The sequence below is a fragment of the Salmo trutta genome, chromosome 20, assembly GCF_901001165.1.
Source record: "Salmo trutta chromosome 20, fSalTru1.1, whole genome shotgun sequence".
Lineage (NCBI taxonomy): Eukaryota > Metazoa > Chordata > Actinopteri > Salmoniformes > Salmonidae > Salmo > Salmo trutta.
Window position 1 is genome coordinate 14,238,158 of NC_042976.1, and position 23,759 is coordinate 14,261,916.

Genomic DNA, 23,759 nt, shown 5'->3' on the forward strand with positions numbered 1-23,759 from the left:
CAATAAGCCTATCAGAAGCTTCTAAAGCCATGACATCATTTTCTGGAGTTTTCCAAGCTGTTTAAAGGCACAGTCAACTTAATGTATGTAAACTTCTGACCTACTGGAATTGTGATACAGTGAATTATAAGTGAAATAATCTGTCTGTAAACAATTGTTGGAAAAATTACTTGTGTCATGCACAAAGTAGATGTCCTAACCAACTTGCCAAAACTATAGTTTGTTAACAAGAAATTTGTGGAGTGGTTGAAAAATGAGTTTTAAAATGACTCCAACCTACAGTAAGTGTATGTTAACTTCCGACTTCAACTGTAGTTGTTCCTTTTGTCCAGGTGTGAAAGGGCAGTGTGGAGCGCAATAGAGATTGCATCATCTGTGGATCTGTTGGGGCGGTATGCAAATTGGAGTGGGTCTATAGTTTCTGGGATAATGGTGTTGATGTGAGCCATGACCAGTCTTTCAAAGCACTTCATAGCTACAGACGTGATTTCTACGGGTCGGTAGTCATTTAGGCAGGTTACCTTAGTGTTCTTGGGCACAGGGTCTATGGTGGTCTGCTTGAAACATGTTGGTATTACAGACTCAGTTCCTGATTAACAGGAAATAAACAGGAAATTAACTGAATTGCTGTGACCCAATTGAAGAATAATGAATAGGTAATTCCAACGTGAAAAGTCAACCTGGTACAACATGAAAAAATGTGTTGCATAGATATTAGTTTGCCTTTATTTTCTTTAATAGGTTAAACCAAAGGGGAAAGTAAGTTGAGTGTTGAAAGAAATAGGTTGCAACTTGAAATATAGGTTTGCCAATAATCAAATATAACACTTGGCATTGAATTATATGGTTTAAACTAATTTACTTATAGTCAGTTAACACATGTTTTAAAAGTTGATAGTATGGGTATGATCTGTCTAGAATTTATATGTGTCTTATTTAAGGAACAGTTAGAGCAGGAAAGCAGCTGTGCATAAACTGTTCACCGTCCGGGTCAGTTGAATATTCCCAGGATTAAACTATCCATTTGTGGGGATCCTGTTTCAAAATGTCTAGCCTATCTGTCTTTGATAAAAACATACAAACACTTTGTTGAAGTGAAACTGTAACCATAGGTTTGTAGATTTCCACTGTCTGTTATTAGCCTACCGGGTTATTACACAGCTGGCCCTTTAAACATCTCACAGCGGTGACGAAAGTGAATGAAAGTGAATGAAACACAGCCATTCATTAAAAACAAATAATAGGACCGATCCACCTTTAGCCATCCACGTTTCCATTGGTCCTCGAGCACTTGAAATATAATTAATTCATTTCTAATGCCCATTGGTTTCTCGCAAGAATGACAATGCCGACGAGCCAATGAGCGTGTGCCCCTGTGTACCACTCGAGCCCCAGGGAAAACCAAGCCTTCGTTATCTAAAAGCTCAGTCAAGTTGTGTGAGTCGGATGGAACGCGTCAATTGATCATTGAACAGAGACGTTTCTGTCTTTTTTTTTTTTTGGTGTGGATTTTACTATTTCGTTCTTGCCATACAGTAACTGAATTGAAACGCGCACAGGGTGAGTAGTCTGAAATCTGAATTGTCATTTTGCCTGGATATCCATCTGTGGCGATGGAATATCAATAAGTTTACGAGCGCCTGCAAACAGCAAATTTAGATCTCTGCCATGGGCGAAAACGGATCGCCATCTTTCTCCAAGAAAACATTTACTTTGGCAACCATTTTCTCTCGCTTTGTATTAATTGTGCTATGTAGTATTGCTCGTTGTTTATCTGAGTCTGCATATTTATTATCTCCGAGTCGGTCGACTGTTTTCTGATTTTTATGAATGGAGAGGTCAGGTTATTTTCTTCGCTGTGTTTCACACGGATCGAGTTTCACTTCATTAAAAAAAGGGTCCGTGACGGGGGGGGTTGTCGGTCGGATGGATGTTTATCATCAACCCCTTCAACGGCTTTGAACTAGCTAATATTTAGTGGGTCATGTTTTGCATTAACTATTGGGGAAATAAATTACGTTAGCGTTTTCAAACACTTAATCAGTTTTTCTCAATAGGAGGCTTGATTTTCATCAGCAGTCTGCAATATAGGCTATTGTCTTTTTTTGTTTGCCTACAACTTTCCACTTGCTGCTTTTATAGGACAACTACCGATTTTTACTCCAGATAATATGCTTTAACAAAATAATTTTGGTATCCATTACTGAGAATTTTCAGAAATTCTAAAGCACCATGTAACTAGACACGGACATTTTTAGAATATACATATTGACCGAATCCATAACGAAGCCTGTATGGCCAAGTTAAGGTTGGTCAAATGCTCTGTTTCACCAAACAGCACCTATCCTCTAACTCCCAGTAATTGGATACCAACAATCTTTGGTTAGATCTCATTATCTGGAGTAAAAATCTGTAGTTACGTTTAGGCTACACCAAGTTACATGATCAAATGTGGGAACTTTAATTACATTTGGGAGGGGGGAATATAAAACGGATCACTTGCTACTTTGGATTTGTGGCCATTGACAACGCCGCTGTTTTCAAAACTTGGTTTAAAATATGCGTAATGTTGTACACTATGATTTGTCCACTGTTGTACTGCCGTTTTATGCATCATTAAATGCATATTTTCTATGTGTATCTACTGTGTCGCTTTAATGGCCAGTTATCGCTTTATTCGTCATCCATTAATATAATAAACGGGTGAAAGTATAGTGACTCTGTCAAGCTCAAGGAGGTTTGGAGTGGGAGGGCTATCCACGTGGAATGGAAGGTTATGAATTTACTATTTGTTTTATTCCCAGCACATTCTCTGCCACTTTTTCTGTCGGGTTTTACATGCAAGTGCACTTACCTTCACTATGCCCAGGGGATATGGAAGCTGTGCTAGGATTTTATATTTAAAGGTCACTATGAAACAAGTAGTTTGCCTCAGTATGGAGATGTATATTGTAACGAGACGTTTCTATTGGATTTATTTATAGACTGGCATTTTTATGTAGTCTAATATTCTTCAGTAATTCGTTAATGAGTAAACAAAAAATAAAATGACACTCGTGATCTATACAATACGGTGGCATCAAATGCCTCAGAGTGTAGGGTTAAAGACCCATTCTTGAAGGTTTCCCCTGCTCAGTCATAGCTGATTATGATTGCAGTCTCCTAATCGCCTGAACAGATGGCTGGCTTTGCTTTATGTAAGAGTTACATGCGTCACACAACTACAGAGTGTATTTAAGTTGTGCATGCAAGACATGCTCTAAACCAGCATGTTCAGTTAGAAGAGCTGTTGTTGCAATAGGAAACGGTGTCGGGCAACAAGAGGAGGTGCGGGTTATATGGGTTCTGATAGGACTCTAGTGTCTATATTTGTGAAAGAAACTGGACGATGGAATACTCTAACAGAGTTGAACTACTAACATATGTTTTCTATTTTGTTTTTGTCCACAGTTGAACATCTAGTACATAAAGTGACTTTTGCGATATCGCTTTAAAGCGAAGACCCTTTTCTGGGAACCTTTGAAGACCTGGATAACATGGACGGATTCTACGACCAGCAAGTCCCGTTTATGGTCCTACCCAATGTAAGCACGTCCTTCATATCTTCATAGAAATAGAATTACTAGAACCGTTGAATGGGAATGCCCATTCTAATTATTCGGTTTGGATGGTTCTCTTGGATGTCGAATTAAGGCAGCCCCCCACACCTCTCTGATTGAGGGGTTGGGCTAAATGCAGAAGACACATTTCAGTTGAATATATTGTTGGACCGCTGACTTGGTACCCCCTTTATCAATCAGGAGCATGGTCATCATCATTCTCTGTTCCAATATCCAAACTTCCATACTGCTTGCAATACAGAATCAGAATGTATTGGCCATGTATTCTAAAATGGTATTCTAGTGTGGCTATTCAAACGGAGCAATAGATTGAGGTGTGTCAACATTCCAACTAGAAGTGGAGGTGACGTGACATTCTCAAGACAATTGAGTCACACCAGAGGCATATTTACATGTATACACAGCTGAGTCACACTAAACAGCTCTAACTAATAAGTTGGTTATGTTTTCATCATTGCAGCAGAAATCTCATGTGGAGGAACCATACAGCAGACCAATCATAGACAACAGGAAAAGGAAGTTTGTAGACACAGAACTCGCCCAGGACACGGAAGGTAATTGGACAACTACTTCTTCGTTACCCTTTGACATCAGCATGAGCCACCCAACACAACCATACTTTTTATTCCTGTCATATGTAATGTGGATTGTTAAAGTGCTCTCTACTTACCAATCTGACATTTGAACAGAGGTCTGTAGGCTCAGTTTTAAAAATATTTTTCTGTTTCAGACCTCTTCCAAGACCTCAGTCAGTTGCAGGAGATCTGGATTGCAGAAGGTGAGTAATCTAGTAATTATAAAATGGGTGGTTCAAGCCCTGAATGCTGATTGGCTGACCGCCGTGGTATATCAGACCATATACTATGGTTATGAGACAATATTTATTTTTACTGCTCTAATTAGGTTGGTAACCAGTTTATAATGTCAATAAGGCACCTCGGCATATTGGCCATATGACATACCCCTCTCGGGCCTTATTGCTTAAGTATACCACAGAGTTGATACTGAATCCTTCCCCTTTTCTGCTGAATTTCTTTTGATCTATTCTGTTGCTCTCAGCACAACCAGGCAGTGCTTGCCCTCTGGTAGACATTGGTTATGTTAATGCAATCTCATCCATATCTGACGACTTTGGAAAAGTAATACAATTCCCCTTGAAGTAGCTGTCGTCAATACAGGCAGAAAAATACGGATATTCTTTGGAAAGAGGGTGACCAAATGGAGGAAAATGTTTTGGGTGATTGAATTGTGTTCTCAGGTGGGTTTTGAGATGCATTGAGCAAGTGGGCATATTAACCTAAAATGAGAATTTGAAATATTCATATATTTTCTGTGCCTTAAACTAGAGCGAAGTCCCATAAATAAGCAACTATGCTGACCTAAGAGTCCTTGAATTTAACTACAACATTTCTTTCAACGTTCACTTTTTTATTGTCGCACTCTAAATTAAATGACAAATCTTAACAGGCATTTTCTACCCTTGAACCACTGCAAGAGTGGTATTACTCGTCCATTGTCTGAGATTTCAACAAAGTTCCTAAGTATTTCCCAATGTTTTACATTTTTTCAGTGGATTGAACAAAATAGGTTTGGTTCCTTTTGAATAAAGACATCAAGATGAGATTTACAGTTTGTGTTGTTCACCCAGTGGAGGCCCAGTTAGTATCCACTTGTTTAATGCTCTCTCTTCTCTCCCTCCACAGCCCAGGTGCCTGATGATGAACAATTTGTCCCGGATTTTCAGTCGGATAGCTGTGAGTACCTGAGATGTATTATTTATACCAGGCTGGGATGTAGATGGGTCAAGTTACCCCAAGCACACAATGTAGCAAGATCTGATCTTGGGACTGCTGCTTGTCTGAAAGACCTAGGCCTTCAGGATTAAACAGAGCTGCACTGAAAGAGCCATTTGCCCATAGAAATGTTATGAACTCAGTTCATTCTTTGTCTTTACTTTGCTCCATTGACTGGGTTCAGAATGTTTAAGGTAACAAACCCTGACGATCACTCTCTCTCATTCTCCTGGTCTCTTTCTCTCTGCTTTATCCAACCATCCTTAGAGGGCTTTTATCCTGCCAGGGCTTGATGCCATTCTTCTTACTCTAAAACATCCTTCTTTACTCTGGAGAGACTTTCCCCTCCTCCTCCCATTTTGGGTTTAATCAGGCGATTGGCGTGGGGCATCACATGAGCCAAGCTCATAATCTGATTTCACACTTTCATGCACTCAAATCCAGCCTCTGGAGTGGGATGGATTCCAGCGGGTGGGGGTATCCAATAGAGTCCCAGTCCACACAGCCCTTCTCCTTCCCCCTCTCTGACTGTATAGCTTCACCTCCCCCCCCATTTGTCAGCAGTGCACAGAGCCTTTTATATGGCAGCCAAGGGAAATATTTGAGTTATGTTCAGTGGAGCGTTTTATGATTCTCCCCTTTTACAGTTTGTTTTTGTCTGATGTGGCATCAGACAGGGTGTGGTTGCTGGCATCTGTCTTTGTTGCTGTTTTGGACCACGATCTGCATGGTAGCCTAGCATACTGTAAATGACTGCTGAGGTGCTGCAATATATTATCAAGGTTGCTGCTGTCATGCATGTTTAGACAGTGAGGCCCATGCTGGGGTGTGTAGTAGGGCTTGCTATAGTCTGCTCACAGTGAGGTCTCTGTGCAGTACAGTTCTTGACCTAGCCGTTTGGGTGCATGTGTAAGTGTGCAGGATAGTGTGTGTTTTTAGCAGCGACCCCATAGCCAAACGGGCCAGGCTCCCTATTCACCAGCCCTGCGTGGCCCCTGCCCTGCCTTCAGTCATCCGGCTGTCACATGGCAGCCAATGTGCTCCACACACACTCCTCCTGTACTGAACCTTGCCCTCCAATCATCTCGACCCCTGTCTAGGAGAGTGGGGACGAAAGACTGCTTATTAGATGTGCCTTCATTTCCCATTCTTCATCCATTTTCTCTCATGTGTTCCATCTGAGGCAGTACTGCATGTGGTCCTGCTCTGAGCTTTTATAGCATGCATGAGCAGGGAGCTCTGCTCACATGCCTATTGGTTCCCTGTCACCCTCCCTTCCCTGGTCCATCAGTTAGGGTGATGTATCCAGCTCCTGTTACACCTCTGGCCCACGGATCCGGTTTCACTGGCCCATTATGTGGTGCGGGAAATGGGAGCTGACTGGAGATCTAATGGTTAGAGAGGAGAATTATTGAATTACGGCCACACTGATTCATGGGTAATGATCAGGGCTCCACCTATTCCATATAGTGCTAACTGTTTGGCCAGAGCCCTATGGGTGCCATTTGGGAGGGAACCTGTGTCTGTAATGGACATCTGACAGGAGAGGACGGTGATGATAGTATGATACTGATGGGGGAACGATGGATGGATGGAAGTTTTCTGTTGGGCTGCCAGCCGTGGTTAGGATGCGACGTGGTTAAGTGGCTCACAGTGCTGATTGGTAGTCTGGTCTTCCCCAATGTCCATTCATTGAAAAATGGAGGATATTGAATAACCCCTGCCTCTTGTTTTCTAGGTTGATTTAAGTAGCGCGAACAGTGTTTCTAATGTGTTGCCCCTCTTCTCAGTAATGTTTCATGGCCCCCCACCATCCAAGATTAAACGGGAACTGAGTCCTTCCAAAGAGATTTGTCCTTGTAACCAGGAAAGGAGTCCCATGCCGTATGGAGAGAAGTGCCTTTACAGCGACAGGTATGGACCGTTATATACACACACACACACACACACACTTTGTTACCTTTCACCACACCAACAAAAGAGCCAAGTATTCTGACCATGCTGACACGAGCCTTCTGTCTGACCGGCCTGTCTCTCCCTCCACAGTGCCTATGAGAGGAAACCCAGTGGGTCCTATAAGCCATTGACCCCTCCCTCTACACCTGTGTCACCATGCAGCTCTACCAACACCCCAAGGACACACCCAGTCAGCCAGCAGACTCCTCCCCCTCATCAAATACCCAATCGGAACCAGGCGCAAGGGACACACCCCCTGCAGCCTGACAACCAAGCAGTTGGCCCAGCCCACAACCAGCAGAGGCCACTCCCCCTCCAGAGCCAACCCTACGCAGTGCCCTGCCCCCCCCCACTCCTCAGTCAGGATGGTAACTACAGCCCTGAGCACAGGTGATTGGTCCTATCCTGCCATGCTGCGCTGCAACACCTTTCACCCAGTCACATCAGTCAGACTCCGACTTGGGGTCACTGTAGTCTCGCAATGCCATCCTTTCAAGTCTTGAAGATTCTGTTGAAGGCCAAAACATCATTCTTTTAAACTTGTCTAATAAAACTGGGTATTCTTATGGTGAGCGAGCGTTGCGCCTTTTCCTGTCCAATGCTCTACACATTTTTAGGTTGCACCTCTACTCATGTTGGTTGAGCACCTTCTACTTATTTCCAAGTCTTGAAGGTGAGGTGAGCCTGAGGCTTACTGGTTTAGGAGTTTATCATGAGAGAGCCTGAGGCTTACTGGTTTAGGAGTTTATCATGAGAGAGCCTGAGGCTTACTGGTTTAGGAGTTTATCATGAGAGAGCCTGAGGCTTACTGGTTTAGGAGTTTATCATGAGAGAGCCTGAGGCTTACTGGGTTAGGAGTTTATCATGAGAGAGCCTGAGGCTTACTGGTTTAGGAGTTTATCATGAGAGAGCCTGAGGCTTACTGGGTTAGGAGTTTATCATGAGAGAGCCTGAGGCTTGGCTTACTGGGTTAGGAGTTTATAGAGATTAACATCCAACATTGCTGAACAGGTGAATGACTCCATCCAGGTGTTTACTAACATCCTAACTAATGAGCCTGTCTGTATAGATAACTCCTGACCCTAGGTTGACCTCTCTAAATGTAAACATCCATCTCAATAAAACAGGTGTTCATGTTTCCATTGCACTCTGAGAGACACTGTGCAAGTTAACACATTAAGACCAGTGGATCGGATCAGGCTTTGTGACTAATGTTGCCTTTTAGGAGGTGGAGGGGTGGGGAAGGGCCCCTATATTGAGGAGTGAAAGGTGCTGGCAGCGTGGGAACCCCCGTGGGAACAACCCACTGCTCAGTCACCCCGACCCGTGACAGGACTCCTGGTGGGATGTGATAGAATGGATGGCATGTCATCACCAGCCAGTAATATGGAATCTTTGTGTAGCCAGAAGCCGTTAGACAAGACTATCTTACTGTCACTGGACGATCTTTTATACCTGCTACTTATTGACACCTGCCCCCAACATCTCATTTACAGCTTGTATTCGCAGGCTTGATTGCACTGAGTACATTTGGCTCCTGAGTGGCATGTGCGTTGCGTTTTGGTCTAAAGCTGGACTCTCAGTAGTTCCTCAATAGTTGAAGACTCTAACTCACATTTACTGTAAATGTATGCCTCTTATATTAAAAGTTTGTTTCCATTCTCTTTAAATCTGAAATGTTTTTAAGCTACAGTTTTCATAGCCATCAGTAGTATAGTCTAATGAACTTTTAAATTCATCTCTCTGTTCAAACATTTTGTTTATAGCCACAGTTTTCGTTAATAATAACCTTCCACCCGCCCTCTCGCATGTCTTCCTCCACCCCAGGTTCCAGAGGCAAATGTCGGAGCCATGTCTACCCTTCCCTCCCTCTGAGAGCCGGACTCACCCTCAGTTCCTGGCCCAACCACAGGCCCCCAGTCACAGTGACCTACCCAGTGACGGGAGGCCCCCCTACCACCGCCAGATGTCTGAGCCCCTGATCCCTGGTCCCGTGCCTCAACACGGCTTCAAGCAGGAGCTGCTGGACCCTCGCTACACAGAGCAGGGTGTCCCCTCCATGGGCCCCCCTCAGGCTACCTTCCACCCCATGGCCATCAAGCAGGAGCCCCAGGACTTCTGCTTCGACTCTGGTGAGTGGCTGGCTACCTTTAGGCTCCTCTGGATTGGTCGGCTGCACTACACAGACTACAGCATTACAGCTGACCCACAGGGTTGTCATAGGGTTTGAGGGGTGGGACTCTTGACATTGGTTCCAAATCTTTACCCTTAAGTGTGCACTCCTTAATGCATTGGATTGGTGTAAACATGAGTCTCCACCATATTTCTTCCACCGTTCCTTTCTTTCCATAAAGTGGAGTGATCAAGTGCACCCTTAGGACAAAAGGAAAGTGAAACAGGAAACAACCATGGGGCTCTCTGATGCAGGTCGCTGTCCACATCCAGACAGGCTGCATGTGAGCAGACTGGTTATATGGTGGGGAATGTGTCCGTCCCTGTTGATTTTGCTCGCTGGCACGCGGCTGTTAGTTTTAGCGCAGCAAATCCCAGAAACCATTAACAAACACAACCGTGTAGACCCTCGCCTCACACCGCCTTGCGTCAGCAGTTGTAACGCACACAGACATGACCGTGTCACTTCCAAATACGTCAATCACTCTGCTCTGACAGTCAGGCCAGTAAAAATGGGTCTCTTAGCCTGGCTTGAGCCTCGGCAGGACAGAGGAGATAAGCAAATGGGTCAGTCATTCCCAACTCCAGGCACAGGGAAACCTACTTCACAAGTATAGGGCTACCTAGAATAGATTTGGGCCACTACGCTGTGTTTACAGAGGGCGCTAGAATGCAAGTATGAACACTACATGGATGCTCATTTCAGATTTACACTGAAATGAATGCAATGGACTTATGCCAATTGACTTATTGCTGCATGTCCTTGTCCCAATAGAAACGCTGTGTACCTAATAAGTAAGCCCACGAGAAGTAGAATTCTGTTTTACTTTTTATCTCGATGCCCACGCACCCCAGCTGTTGTCCCTATTCTGCCACCAGCACCCACCTTTCCTTCCCTCCTCCGCCCAGGCCAGCTTTGCACTGTCCCTCTCTCATTCTCCCTCTCAGCTTTATGATTGGGGGGCCAGTGACGTAATGCCAAATCGTCTTAGCTTCTTACAACCTATAAATACATACGTCAGCATAAAGGTCCACTAGCCCAGCCTCTGTCTCTCTCTGGATGGATGGATTTATAAGAGCATAGCCAGTAGCCACCATAGTCACATCACACTTTTGGCTCTCCTGGTTGGGACTGCTCACCACAATGGATGCGTCTGAAATTGCACCCTGTTCCCAATACAGTGTACTACTTTTGGTTTCTGGGCAGAATGTGTGCACTATATACTGAATAGGGTGCCATCTAATGCAATTGGATAGAGGATCCATGATGCTTTAACAAGCCCAAACTTGAGAATACTAGTGTAAACGCTTTGTAGATATGGCCCTAAAGTGTGATAAAGATCTTATCCTTAGGAGAGGACAGGAAACAGAGGGGTGGAGTGGGACCTTGGGGGCTTTTCCAACTCAGCAGATTGGGGGGTGGGGCTTGACCCCATGGGGCCCAGCCAGGCATAACTTGATTTGATGTGGGATGGCCAGTGGACATCTGCAGCCCAGCTGATTGGTTGCTAGGTCGAAGTCAGTTGTATAATAGAGGAAGTGCTGCAGCAGCAGGTTGATAAGAGGTGAAGAATGTATCGTGTTCATCCTCATGTCACCAACCATGGGAATGGGTTGTTGCACCACACACAGAACAATCACCTGCAGTAAATGCATACTGCTTGTATGTACAATCTCTTTTTACTAGCGTGCAAGCAGAGCAGTGTTCTAAATATACTCATGTCAGAGGTTGATGTTGAAATGTTGTCTCGTCCTCCCTCTGTTAGAAGTGCCTATCTGTCAGTCTACATTTGGAAGAGCCCGGACCTTCTACCAAAACAACCATGAAAGTAAGTATCCATTTCCGTCTTAGCAGTGGCATGTTTCAAGTTTAATTCCTCTGTAATAAATACATAGGAAATCCTCCTCAAAGCTCTCGTAATAAAAATTTTACGAGGGCTTACTGGTAGCTGTTGCCCCTCTAGTTGTGACTTATTGAGCGGTTATAAAGTGCTGCATGGTTGGGGAATAGGACATGCCGCAAGGTAGAAGTCAACGTTAGAATGACGTCTCTTGAGATGTTGCATCTATCAATAGGCCTGTTTTGATTTCCACTGTTTCAACACCGCTCAACAGCACTGCTGTCTGCATAATGTTAGCACATCATTTTCCACTGTTGTGAAGCTGCCTGGCTATATTGCTTTGTGAGCAGTTTATTCTCCCTGGACATAGTAGCTGGCCTCCACAACAAAATGTAGGCTGTATTCCCATGCCCTCCCCTGGCTAGCTAATCTCTCTCTCCCAATCACAGGTTTCTCCTTTGACAGAGAGCCTCACCTGTACTATGATGATACCTGCGTGGTTCCTGACAGACTTGAAGGTAAGAAAATACTTTACATTAGGAACAGGCTTGTCCCGTCCTTGGGCCGGCCGGGCGAGAGCTATTGGAGCAGCATGGGGTTCATCCTGTCGTTGGGGGGGGGGGGGGGGGCTTTACAAGCATCACAGAGGACTCAGTCTCTACTCAGCTGCTGGCAGCATTTGAAAGGACAGGATTATTAGTATGCCTGTTGCATCACTGACTAGAGAGAGGAGAACTGTAGAAAGTCTCCTTTGAGCAGCAGAGATGGCAGGCGGGTGCAAAATGAGTAGCCTGCTCCCCTTCACAGTCCACAGCTCATAGGAATGTCTCACCACACTGTAGCTAGCTGTCGGGTGGACTAGCAATTTTAACTCGCTAGTTCATTATAACTGAGGCCCCCACACGGCCCATTTCTCCCCTTGAGGCCCCCATGATTAGCCAGATAATTAACATTTTGCACTAAAAACCAAAGTTAGACATTGATAGTCAACTATCTTAATATCCTTTTTGTGCTAGTTGGCTGTACCTGCACTAAAACTCCAGTGTTTTTTCCTTCATAGCTTGTTCTCCTTTTAAAATACAGAGCCAATTTTATTATCCGCTCTTTTATTTCCATGACTGGTCATTTTCTCATGGCTCTCTTGTCCATCTGCAGCACACATATGGTGAGGAATATGGAATGGCAATAAAGTCACATTATTGAATCGTAATACATATTCGTATCGGCACCTAAGTATTGTGGTAATTGATGTCCCTGTAAAAAAATATATATATATATTTTTAATTTGCCTGACATGCTAGATGGCCAGGCTTCCCCAGAGTACAGTGCTCACTCTTAACCCCCCCCCCCCCCCCAACCACAGGGAAGGTCAAGCAGGAGCCCTCAGTGTACCGTGATGGCCCGCCCTACCAGCGGCGCGGCTCTCTGCAGCTCTGGCAGTTTCTGGTCACCCTATTGGATGACCCGGCCAACGGTCACTTCATTGCCTGGACAGGCCGGGGCATGGAGTTCAAACTCATTGAGCCAGAAGAGGTCAGTTGGAGATGTTTAAATCATTTTTTTGTTGATGAACTTGACAGATTCTCTGACAATGACCTTTTAGAGGTCAGTTTCTTACCTTGGTCCACGTAGTAGTACAGGATCATTAAAAGTCAGTGTACTCATTCAATCCCCTTCTTAAAAAAAAAACTCAATCAGGCATTGACTGATTTTGTATTTTCTGTCTTGTCTCTTCAGGTGGCTCGCCGCTGGGGCATCCAGAAGAACAGGCCAGCCATGAACTATGACAAGCTGAGTCGTTCTCTGCGCTACTACTACGAGAAGGGAATCATGCAGAAGGTAAAGGCAGGTTCACCCTTTCTATCCTTCCCCATTTCTCCTCAGCAACAGCCTGATGCTTCCTTGGCTCATTTGAATACAACCTTGGAGGATGATGCAGCCATAGAGATCCATATTATATAATGTTAGAACTATTGTGTTCTATTTCATTCTGTGGGTCTAACTAACTTGCTCTTCTCTGATTGGTCCTTTCCAGGTTGCTGGCGAGAGGTACGTGTACAAGTTTGTGTGCGACCCTGAGGCCCTGTTCTCCATGGCCTTCCCTGACAACCAGAGGCCCAACCTGAAGGCTGACCCAGACAGCCTGCCCTGCGTTGGGGTGGATGATGACACCCTGCCCCTCACCCACTACAAGAACACCCCTTACTTGGTGGACTCTGGGGAGCAGTGTGTAGGTCTACCCTACGGGTACTGACTGCCCCACCCCCTCCCCCTGCTGCTCCTAAACCCAACCCAGAGATCAAGCTCCGACTGCTGAGGCTGAGCAAGAAACTGGATCAAACCTGAACCCGAAACCTCCCTCTCTCCGCTAAGTTACTCCTCCAATCCTGCCCACTTACGGATTAACTTAACCCTCCCCCTAAAACGACTGACTGAGGAGAAACCTGCACCAACCACGTTCCTTGGCATCATCTATAGTACCAAGAGAGAGGGGACCGTGGAAGTCAGGGTGTTATGGACTTCAGTGGCTCCGCCAACTCTCAACTCAAGGTGAACTGGCGTCATTGCTATGGAGACGAAGAGGAAGTGATGGACCAGGGGCCGTGTTATTATGGCAGCATGCCGGAGGACTGACCGATAGATCTCTGTGTAGACTGCAAGGGGCCGTGTTATTATGGCAGCATGCCGGAGGACTGACCGATAGATCTCTGTGTAGACTGCAAGAATTGTAACAGTTCTGATTTCGGACAATCTGCTTTTTCTAAAATAATTATATTAAAAGTTACTTTTGTCAGAATTATCTATAAATAAAGCACTATTCTGTAGTTGCCTTTTTGGTTCCCAATAATTGTATTTTTCTGCCACATATTAACAGTAAGATCTGTGTAAGCAAGGGCTTTGATTTGCAAAAATAAATGGTAACATTTTAATATTTATAAACAAACCCACAGACCTGTTGGTTTCTGTAGACTTGGTATAGAAATGTATGCTGGCTATTCTACAATTGGTTAAGGAATTAGATCTGTAGTACTCCAGCCCACTAGGACATTCTATGGTTTCCATGGATGGATTCCTCAGACCAGTGACCTATGTTTTTGTTTTTAATGCTGCCCCAGCTGTGTATTTATCCAGTGTAATGAATGTTTGTGCTGGGCTAGCTGAGGTTACCAGTGAGTAGCCGGTCTAGCTCGGAGTACTGTCGCTGCATCTGGAATGACCCTATGCCCTCATTTACAAAACCCATGTGGCTCTGGTCAAAAGTAGTGCACTGAATTGAATAGGCTGTCATTTAGGATGCAGACTCTGTCTGGTTGTCCATTCTCATTTATACCGACACTCTACAACATTTATTTTTTTCATAAACGACTTATATTTCCTGAAGGTTGTAACTAATCAGCGCTCCACCTCAAACAATAAATCCCCTGCAGGAATCTTTCATTTTCCAAAAGGGACAACTCGGTCAATATTTTTCCCAGAGATTTTGAATTTTTACACACCTAAGGTTATAGCTTTTTTTTTTCTTTATTTTATTGGGTGCTTGATGTTTCCTCGGCAGTGAGTGTACTAGATTCTTAAATGCACCAGGATGGCATCTTTCAGGACATTGCATGCGAAGGTGTGGAATTATACACCTTTCCCTGGAGTCCTCGTTCTACCAATTGCAGGTTGTCAACAAGAGACCTCTGCTTCTCTTTGCATGACAGTGTATTCAAACAAACTGTCCACTAACATATGGCTTTACTCTACTTTGGACAAAGAAGACAAATTGTGAAAGTTCTCTGCATTTTGTTTGTTTCTTAAATGGGGGAAAAAGACAAACTTATATAAATATATATTTTTGCTAAGTCTGCATCTGATTTTATTGTATAAGCCTGTATAGTTCTGCCTATAACACATGTATCCCTGTGACGTGATTATTACTGCAGATAGTTTTCGTTTTAGAGGCCATTATTGGTGAGTGAAATGGTAGGATGAAGAGCGAGAAAATAGTATTAGTTATAAAGAAGTAGTGTGGCTTGGGTTCCATTCAGTGTGGTTCACGAGTGGTGCAGTGGTCTAAGGCACTGCATCTCAGTGCAAGGGGTGTCACTACAGTCCCTGGTTTGAATCCAGGCTGTATCACATCTGGCTGTGATTGGGAGTCCCATAGGGCGGCGCACAATTGGCCCAGCGTCGTCCGGGTTTGGCCGGGGTAGGCCGTCATTGTAAATAAGAATTTGTTCTTCACTGACTTGCCTAGTTAAATTTAAGGGGGGAAAAAATTCCCTATGTAGTGAACTACCTTTTGAAAAGAGCCCTATGGGCCCTGGTCAAAAGTAGTGCACTGTGAATAGGGTGCCAATTCATACAGTTAAGAAATGTGAGTATCCACCTCTAGTCTCTACCCTGACCTGACCATGGGTTGTCTGAACTTGTATAGGCTTCACCTTCTCTCCCTCTTCACAATGTGTACCTTTACACTGCAAAGTTTATAATGATCTGTACTGGGTACAATAAACTCTTCTTTCTGCTTCACTTCCTGTAGTCTGGTCTGTTTCGTCGTTCCCTGTTCCCGCTCCACCTCATCCTCACACAGGCTGCGTTACCAAATGGTACCCTATTCCCTATAGTGCACTACTTTTATCCAGGACTCTGGTCAAAAATAGTGCACTATATAGGGAATAGGGTGCTAATTACTGACAAGCCGCATGCTTGTTTTTTTTGTCCCGTTTTGATATTTCCTTTGTTAAAGATTACCGTCTACTCTCCTATTGCAAATGGTTTAGCAACACTGACAAAAGAATATGGCAGGACTCCATGGAAATCAGTGGCAATTGTTACATAATGTACAGATGAATCATTGATCATCGTGCTCTCATGAATTGCACCTTTTCTACCTGTACATGTCCTTGTTTATGCTTGATTTGTGTTTTTATGTATGCGCAGTGGTGCAACCAAAATTCCCCCACAGAGATAAAGACCTCTAGCAGTAAAATTAATGAAAGCAGTGAGTTTGTTTGGCTCTTTCTTTTTTTAGGCTGGCATGACGACATGTCCTAAGGATTCTTGAAAGTTGGATTATTCTTCAAGCAGGCTAGTTTTAACCCTGCGTAGGAGTTGATTATTCCCTGAGCAGGTACAAGGACAAATATTCCCTGAGTCTACAAGGACAAACATTCCCTGAGTCTACAAGGATAAACATTCCCTGAGCCTGTACAAGGACAAACATTCCCTGAGCCTCTACAAGGACAAACATTCCCTGAGTCTACAAGGACAAACATTCCCTGAGTCTGTACAAGGACAAACATTCCCTGAGCCTACAAGGACAAACATTCCCTGAGTCTGTACAAGGACAAACATTCCCTGAGCCTGTACAAGGACAAACATTCCCTGAGCCTGTAGAAGGACAAACATTCCCTGAGCCTGTACAAGGACAAACATTCCCTGAGTCTGTACAAGGACAAACATTCCCTGAGTCTGTACAAGGACAAACATTCCCTGAGCCTGTACAAGGACAAACATTCCCTGAGTCTACAAGGACAAACATTCCCTGAGTCTGTACAAGGACAAACATTCCCTGAGCCTGTACAAGGACAAACATTCCCTGAGCCTGTACAAGGACAAACATTCCCTGAGTCTGTACAAGGACAAACATTCCCTGAGCCTGTACAAGGACAAACATTCCCTGAGCCTGTACAAGGACAAACATTCCCTGAGCCTGTACAAGGACAAACATTCCCTGAGCCTGTACAAGGACAAACATTCCCTGAGTCTACAAGGACAAACATTCCCTGAGTCTGTACAAGGACAAACATTCCCTGAGCCTTACAAGGACAAACATTCCCTGAGTCTGTACAAGGACAAACATTCCCTGAGCCTGTACAAGGACAAACATTCCCTGAGCCTGTACAAGGACAAACATTCCCTGAGCCTGTACAAGGACAAACATTCCCTGAGCCTGTACAAGGACAAACATTCCCTGAGCCTGTACAAGGACAAACATTCCCTGAGCCTGTACAAGGACAAATATTCCCTGAGTCTGTACAAGGACAAATATTCCCTGAGCCTGTACAAGGACAAATATTCCCTGAGTCTGTACAAGGACAAACATTAGTTGCTGTTCAGCTGAATGCATTTTCATGAGTTGGTTTACAATACAGTAGTCTTGAAAATACCATCTTTTTACATACAGTACATACAGTTCATGGCACATTTTTATAAAATTACGCAGTAAACAAGTCAACCTGCCAATACGTAACAAGAATGCAACCTGTGTATTAAATATTTCTATGAATTAAAGATTCATGCTTTCCTCAGTCGAGTATAAAAACTCACTAGGATTACATGGAGCTGTTAAGGACAGAGGAGTGATTTACAGATAGTGGTTCTGTTACTAATATTACCTTTTCAACAGAGACCAACCACAAACTACAGCTGGTCTACTTCAGTAAGGAATACTTCAGAAGGGAGATTACATTTTAAACAAGAGCTACATATCCTTTTGAAGTTGTATTCTGTTGATACGCTCCCTCCACCACCACTGTGCATTCAATGGTGCGGTTGGTGGAATCTTCTCCATTTGCCTGTATGTTCACTACCTACTGACTGTTGATGGAGGCCCTCTGAACCGGTCCAGCTCTTTATTCTTCAGTATTCCAGAGCTCTCTAAAAGCTCAAAGTGTGCCAGGGCCAGAGATGGGTAGGCCCTCCATCACTTGTCTGGCCCGCTGCTCTCGTTCTCTCACACACTATCTCTTCATCTCTCTCTCTCGCTGAATCTCCATCGATTGGCAGAGAAAAGAGAGAAGAGTGCTTCTCAATGCTGTTAAAGGCCCCAGTGGGACTCACACAGCCCTGACATCAACTGCATCTGGACAGCTAGTAGGGTTGGCTGGAGAGCCCATTGTGTCAGCATCGCAAATGGCACCCTATTCCCTATATAGTGCACTGCTTTCGACCAGGGCCCATAGGGTGCCATTTGGGTCGCTGACTGTGAGTCTGCCTACCCTGATGGAATGGAGCATCACTCAGTCATAACTGATGTTATTTAATCAACTCTGCTACACTCTCGGTTCTCATCCTTCTGTTTCAAAATCTAGACACAGATGTTAGGCTATGTATGTCAAGACGTCGAGTTTCAATGATATATTTTCACCTCCGTCTTGAAGGAGAGTACCGACGACCTATATAACATACACTACATACCGTTACACTAGCCTACAACTTTCTTCATAAGTCTATAGTTAAGGAAAAAATGGCAGTTCCGAATACATTTATTCTTAAGAAGGTTTTGGGTGCACAAAAGGAGACTAGTTCAGCTTACAATTCCATCACTAAAACAATTCCCCAGTTTGAGGTCAAACAATACGAGATAGAAAAATGCATGAAATGTATGTCTCAGATGTATGGGCATGCAAAATACACTCTGAGGTCCTGGACAACAGCACTCTGTGAACTACATTGGAAGAACAGTGGCACTTTTGTATGTAAAATAGATGAATGAGGGGGTAGTTTTTTTAAACTTTCTTGGAAAACCTGCTTGAGAAGGCAGTTGACTATAATCACTGCAGTGGTAAGCCAGGCCTACTCAAAAAATAAGACCACAAATTCAATGGTGAATAAATACAATCTAGTTTATTTTCAGAAATTGATTAGCAAAGTCTTATCAATGTACGTACCTTCCTTCCCTGTAAATCTCTCTTTCTAATAATGCAAGTCTTCCCTCCCCCTCACACACCTTCCCCTCACTCCCCATCATTATATAGCACTGATCCCTACTTGATCCACTTACTGAGGATGCACTGATCAGATTGAGTCTGATCAGATGTCACATCACTGTGGAAGCATCCACTCTTAGAAAGCCACTTAACCTTCAGCCCCACTCTCTTCAATCCTCCCTGGAAATCTTAATGCAGGCCAGATAGCAGACCTGGGTTAAAATAGTATTTGAAATAATTTAAAATACTTTATCTGTGCTCGATTGAGCTTGCCTGGCTTAATACACCAACCGAATATCCCTAAAAGTCGAAACCCAGCCCATCTGGCACTACAGGTCAGCTAGAGCAAATGCTCAAAGTATTTCAAAGATTTCAAATACTATTTGAACCCAGGTTTGCCAAATAGAACTGGCCCACTAATCACAATCAGCAGAGTCAGAGTCAAGTATCACCCCCTGTTTCTCACACCTCTATACAGTCATATTATGTGGTGAAAAGACGGTCGGAAAAACACTCAGAGAGCAATTTATGACAGTGTGCACAAACTAAATGGACGGTCCATCAACATACATTTGACCATACAGACAGCTAATGACTACATCCAAAGTGACTTATTGATCCCCTCTCTGAAAAACAAGATATGGGACAGGCAGCTAATGCACATAGAGGTTTTAGTCACAGGGCCAGGACTCACTGCAGTTTGCTGCTTTCAATGCAGTAGGAGCCGTAAGAGACACACCCTAATCTGACTCAGGGTGGTTCCTGGTTTTAGAAGAAGAGGAATGTTTTATTGTAACATTTTAACAATGTAACTTAATTGGGGAGGACGGGCTCATGGTAATGGCTGGAGAGGAATGGGGTTTGGTATCAAATACATCAAACTCATGGTTTGATGCCATTCCATTGATAAATGATTATGAGCTGTCTTTCCCTCTGAGGGAAGGCTGCTGGGGAGGGACAGGTCATAATAATGTCTGGAACAACGCTAATGGATTGGCATCAAATACATAGAAACCATGTATTTGATACCATTCCACGTGTTCCGCTCCAGCCATAATCACGAACCCGTCCTCCCCAATTAAGGAGCCACCAACCTCCTGTGGATGTCACATTGTAACAGGCGATTCCTCTTTTTGATACTAAAATAGGCTATTTGAAGCCTTGGCGTTTGGGACAACACAAAGTGTTTTCTTTGGGTTATCTGCAGATTTTTTGTATTATTTCATGAAATATAACGAATAATAAAATGTGGTCTATTAGCTGGATTTAAATACGAGTGAGTAGAATACAGGAACATACGTAGGTAGAGAGACTGAGATGTTGATCTTCACATGAACCCCTGATTTAGACCCAATCCTCATTTCTCTCAAGGAGCTGTCACACTGTACTTAATCCTGTATTGCACAACAGACTTTACCTAGTGGACACACTCACCAGACTCTTCAACCTCAGGAGGCTGAAGAAATTCAGCCTGTCCCTGAGGGCCCTCACAGTGGTCTACAGGAACACCATCGAGAGCATACTGTTGGACTGTATTACAGCCTGGTACGGCCACTCCACCGCCGCTGACTGCAAGGCTGCTGAATAGCCGCCACTAGGCAGTTACCTGCTCCCCCTCCTGAAAATATGAAATACCTGTCGGTCAAACAACCTAACCTGGCTTTCCTAGAGCTTTCATTTCCAGATCTTGTTCTTATACCGTTTCCATCCATATTTTTTATGATTAAAATAAAAGCACACTGTACATCAAGGTTCCCCAACTGGCAGCATGGCACCCCCCCAAAAACATTTCTTAGCAAAAAATATATATATTAAAACAATTTTTTTTATAAATACAGTTGAAGTCGGAAGTTCACATACACTTCGGTTGGAGTCATTAAAACTCGTTTTTCAACCACTCCACAAATTTCTTGTTAACAAACTATAGTTTTGGAAAGTCGGTTAGGACATCTACTTTGTGCATGACACAAGTCATTTTTACAACAATTGTTTACAGACAGATTATTTAACTTATAATTCACAGTATCACAATTCCAGTGGGTCAGAAGTTTACATACACTAAGTTGACTGTGCCTTTAAACAGCTTGGAAAATTCCAGAAAATTATGTCATGGCTTTAGAAGCTTCTGGTAGGCTAATTGACATAATTTGAGTCAATTGGAGGTGTACCTGTGGATGTATTTCAAGGCCTACCTTCAAACTCAGTGCCTCTGTGCTTGACATCATGGGAAAATCAAAAGAAAAAAAATGTAGACCTCCACAAGTCTGGTTCATCCTTGGGAGCAATTTCCAAACGCCTGAAGGTACCACATTCATCTGTACAAACAATAGTATGCAAGTATAAACACCATGGGATCACGCAGCCGTCATACCGCTCAGGAAGGAGACGCATTCTGTCTCCTAGAGATGAACGTACTTTGGTGCGAAAAGTGCAAATCAATCCCAGAACAACGGCAAAGGACCTTGTGAAGATCCTGGAGGAAACAGGTTCAAAAGTATCTATATCCACAGTAAAACGAGTCCTATATTGACATAACCTGAAAGGCTGCTCAGCAAGGAAGAAGCCACTGCTCCAAAACCGCCATAAAAAGACAGACTACGGTTTGCAACTGCACATGGGGACAAAGATTGTACTTTTTAGAGAAATGTCCTCTGGTCTGATGAAACAAAAATAGAACTTTTTGGCCATAATGACCTATGTTATGTTTGGAGGAAAAAGGGGGAGGCTTGCAAGCCGAAGAACACCATCCCAACCGTGAAGCACGGGAGTGTGGGGGTGCTTTGCTGCAGGTGCACTTCACAAAATAGATGGCGTCATGAGGGAGGAAAATTATGTGGATATATTGAAGCAACATCTCAAGACATCAGTCAGGAAGTTAAAGCTTGGTCGCAAATGGGTCTTCCAAATGGACAATGACCCCAAGCATACTTCCAAAGTTGTGGCAAAATGGCTTAAGGACAACAAAGTCAAGGTATTGGAGGGGCCATCACAAAGCTCTGACCTCAATCCCATAGAAAATTTGTAGGCAGAACTGAAAAAGCATGTGCAAGCAAGGAGGCCTACAAACCTGACTCAGTTACACCAGGGAGGAATGGGCCAAAATTACCCCAACTTACTGTGGGAAGCTTGTGAAAGGCTACCCGAAACGTTTGACCCAAGCTACCAAATACTAATTGAGTGTATGTAAACTTCTGACCCACTGGGAATGTGATGAAAAAAAATAAAAGCTGAAATAAATCCTTCTCTCTACTATTATTCTGACATGTCACATTCTTAAAAATTCCCTGTCTTAGGTCAGTAAGGATTACCACTTTATTTTAAGTGTCAGAAGGTGAGTGTAGCTGGTGCATGAAGTCAGGCGCAGGAGAGCAAAAATGAATGAGCAACGTACTTTACTCATAAATCAAGGCACAAGGTAACAAATACACTTGACCAAATACAAACGGTAAATATTACGCACGGGTGAAAACACCACCCGTCAAAAAAACAGCCATCATGAACCGACATGAACATAAAAACAATCACGCGCAAAAAACATGGGGGAAACAGAGGGTTAAATACATGAACATGTAATTGGGGAATGAAAACCAGGTGTGTAGAAAACAAAGACAAAACCAATGGAAAATGAAAGGTGGATCTGCGATGGCTAGAAGACCGGTGACGTCGACCGCCACCCGAACAAGGAGAGGGACCGACATTGGCGGAAGTCGTGACATTAAGAATATGAAATGTCAGAATAATAGTAGAGAAAATTATTTATTTCAGCTTTTAAGTTTTTAGAGAAAAAAATTGTGAAAACCTAAATTATATTTTTTCAACTTGAAATTTGATGACTTCTCCTAGAGTGACCCCAAAATTAGAAAAAGTTCAACATTGTCGTTGTTCATATTTTCATGAAAGCTGTACACCACCAGGGTACAAAGATTGTCTTAGGGTCATTTTGACCCAGCAGTTATAAAATTATTTACACACCACAAAAACACACACACACACGCAATGAGAAATTGAGATTATGTGTGCTACTGATTGAACTAAGCCAGCAGCTCCTGAAGAGGAAGATCACCATGGTTGGCAGTTAGAAAGAACAAGCCTGAGCTCCCCCTGCACTCCTCGCACCAAGGGGGAGAGAGGCCTTCTCATCAAAGTTTGCCTTCACTCCCACCACCACTCTAGTTTCTTACCTCCCAAAGAGGAACAATAATGTGGTCCTCCTGAGCACACTGCACAAAATGGCTGAGATCAGTGGTCATGAGGACAGGAAGCCAGCCATCATCCTGAAGAAGGAAAAACAAACAAATCACGTATACAAAACAAACGACGCTAACAGTCCTATCAGGTGCTCAGACACTAAACAGGAGACAACTACCCACAAGCAAAACATCCCTATACATAGGACCTTCAATTAGAGGCAATGAGGAACAGCTGCCTCCAATTGAAAGTCAATCAAAACCCTAAACATAGAAATAGAAAGTCTAGACTAGAACATAGAAATATACTAACATAGAACATAAACCGAAAACTAAACAAACACCTCTCTATATAAACACATAGCCAAACAAACCCCGAACCACATAAAACAAACACCCCCTGCCACGTCCTGACCAAACTACAATAACAAATAACCCCTTTACTGGTCAGAAAGTGAAATTTACCCTTAAGACAATGGGAGTATACAGAATG

The 23,759-nt window shown here is 43.6% G+C and overlaps 1 protein-coding gene across 3 annotated transcripts; it reads left to right on the top strand.

The window, feature by feature from the left end:
* Positions 1 to 1,417: 1,417 nt before the first annotated feature.
* On the top strand, positions 1,418 to 15,227 carry LOC115155593 (ETS translocation variant 5). Of its 3 annotated transcripts, none has more exons than XM_029702335.1 (13): positions 1,418 to 1,560; positions 3,451 to 3,584; positions 4,081 to 4,174; positions 4,351 to 4,398; positions 5,324 to 5,374; positions 7,204 to 7,327; positions 7,532 to 7,759; positions 9,197 to 9,501; positions 11,308 to 11,370; positions 11,832 to 11,900; positions 12,746 to 12,915; positions 13,120 to 13,227; positions 13,418 to 15,227. In XM_029702335.1, the coding sequence occupies exons 2-13, from the start codon at positions 3,537 to 3,539 to the stop codon at positions 13,634 to 13,636; spliced, it is 1,527 nt and encodes a 508-aa protein (XP_029558195.1). In that variant the 5' UTR covers positions 1,418 to 1,560; positions 3,451 to 3,536; the 3' UTR covers positions 13,637 to 15,227. The 3 variants fall into 3 exon arrangements, with proteins under 3 accessions (XP_029558195.1, XP_029558192.1, XP_029558194.1); XM_029702332.1 differs by having other exon boundaries at positions 1,419 to 1,560; positions 7,460 to 7,759; XM_029702334.1 differs by having other exon boundaries at positions 1,420 to 1,560; positions 7,460 to 7,759; positions 13,120 to 13,221.
* Positions 15,228 to 23,759: the final 8,532 nt, after the last annotated feature.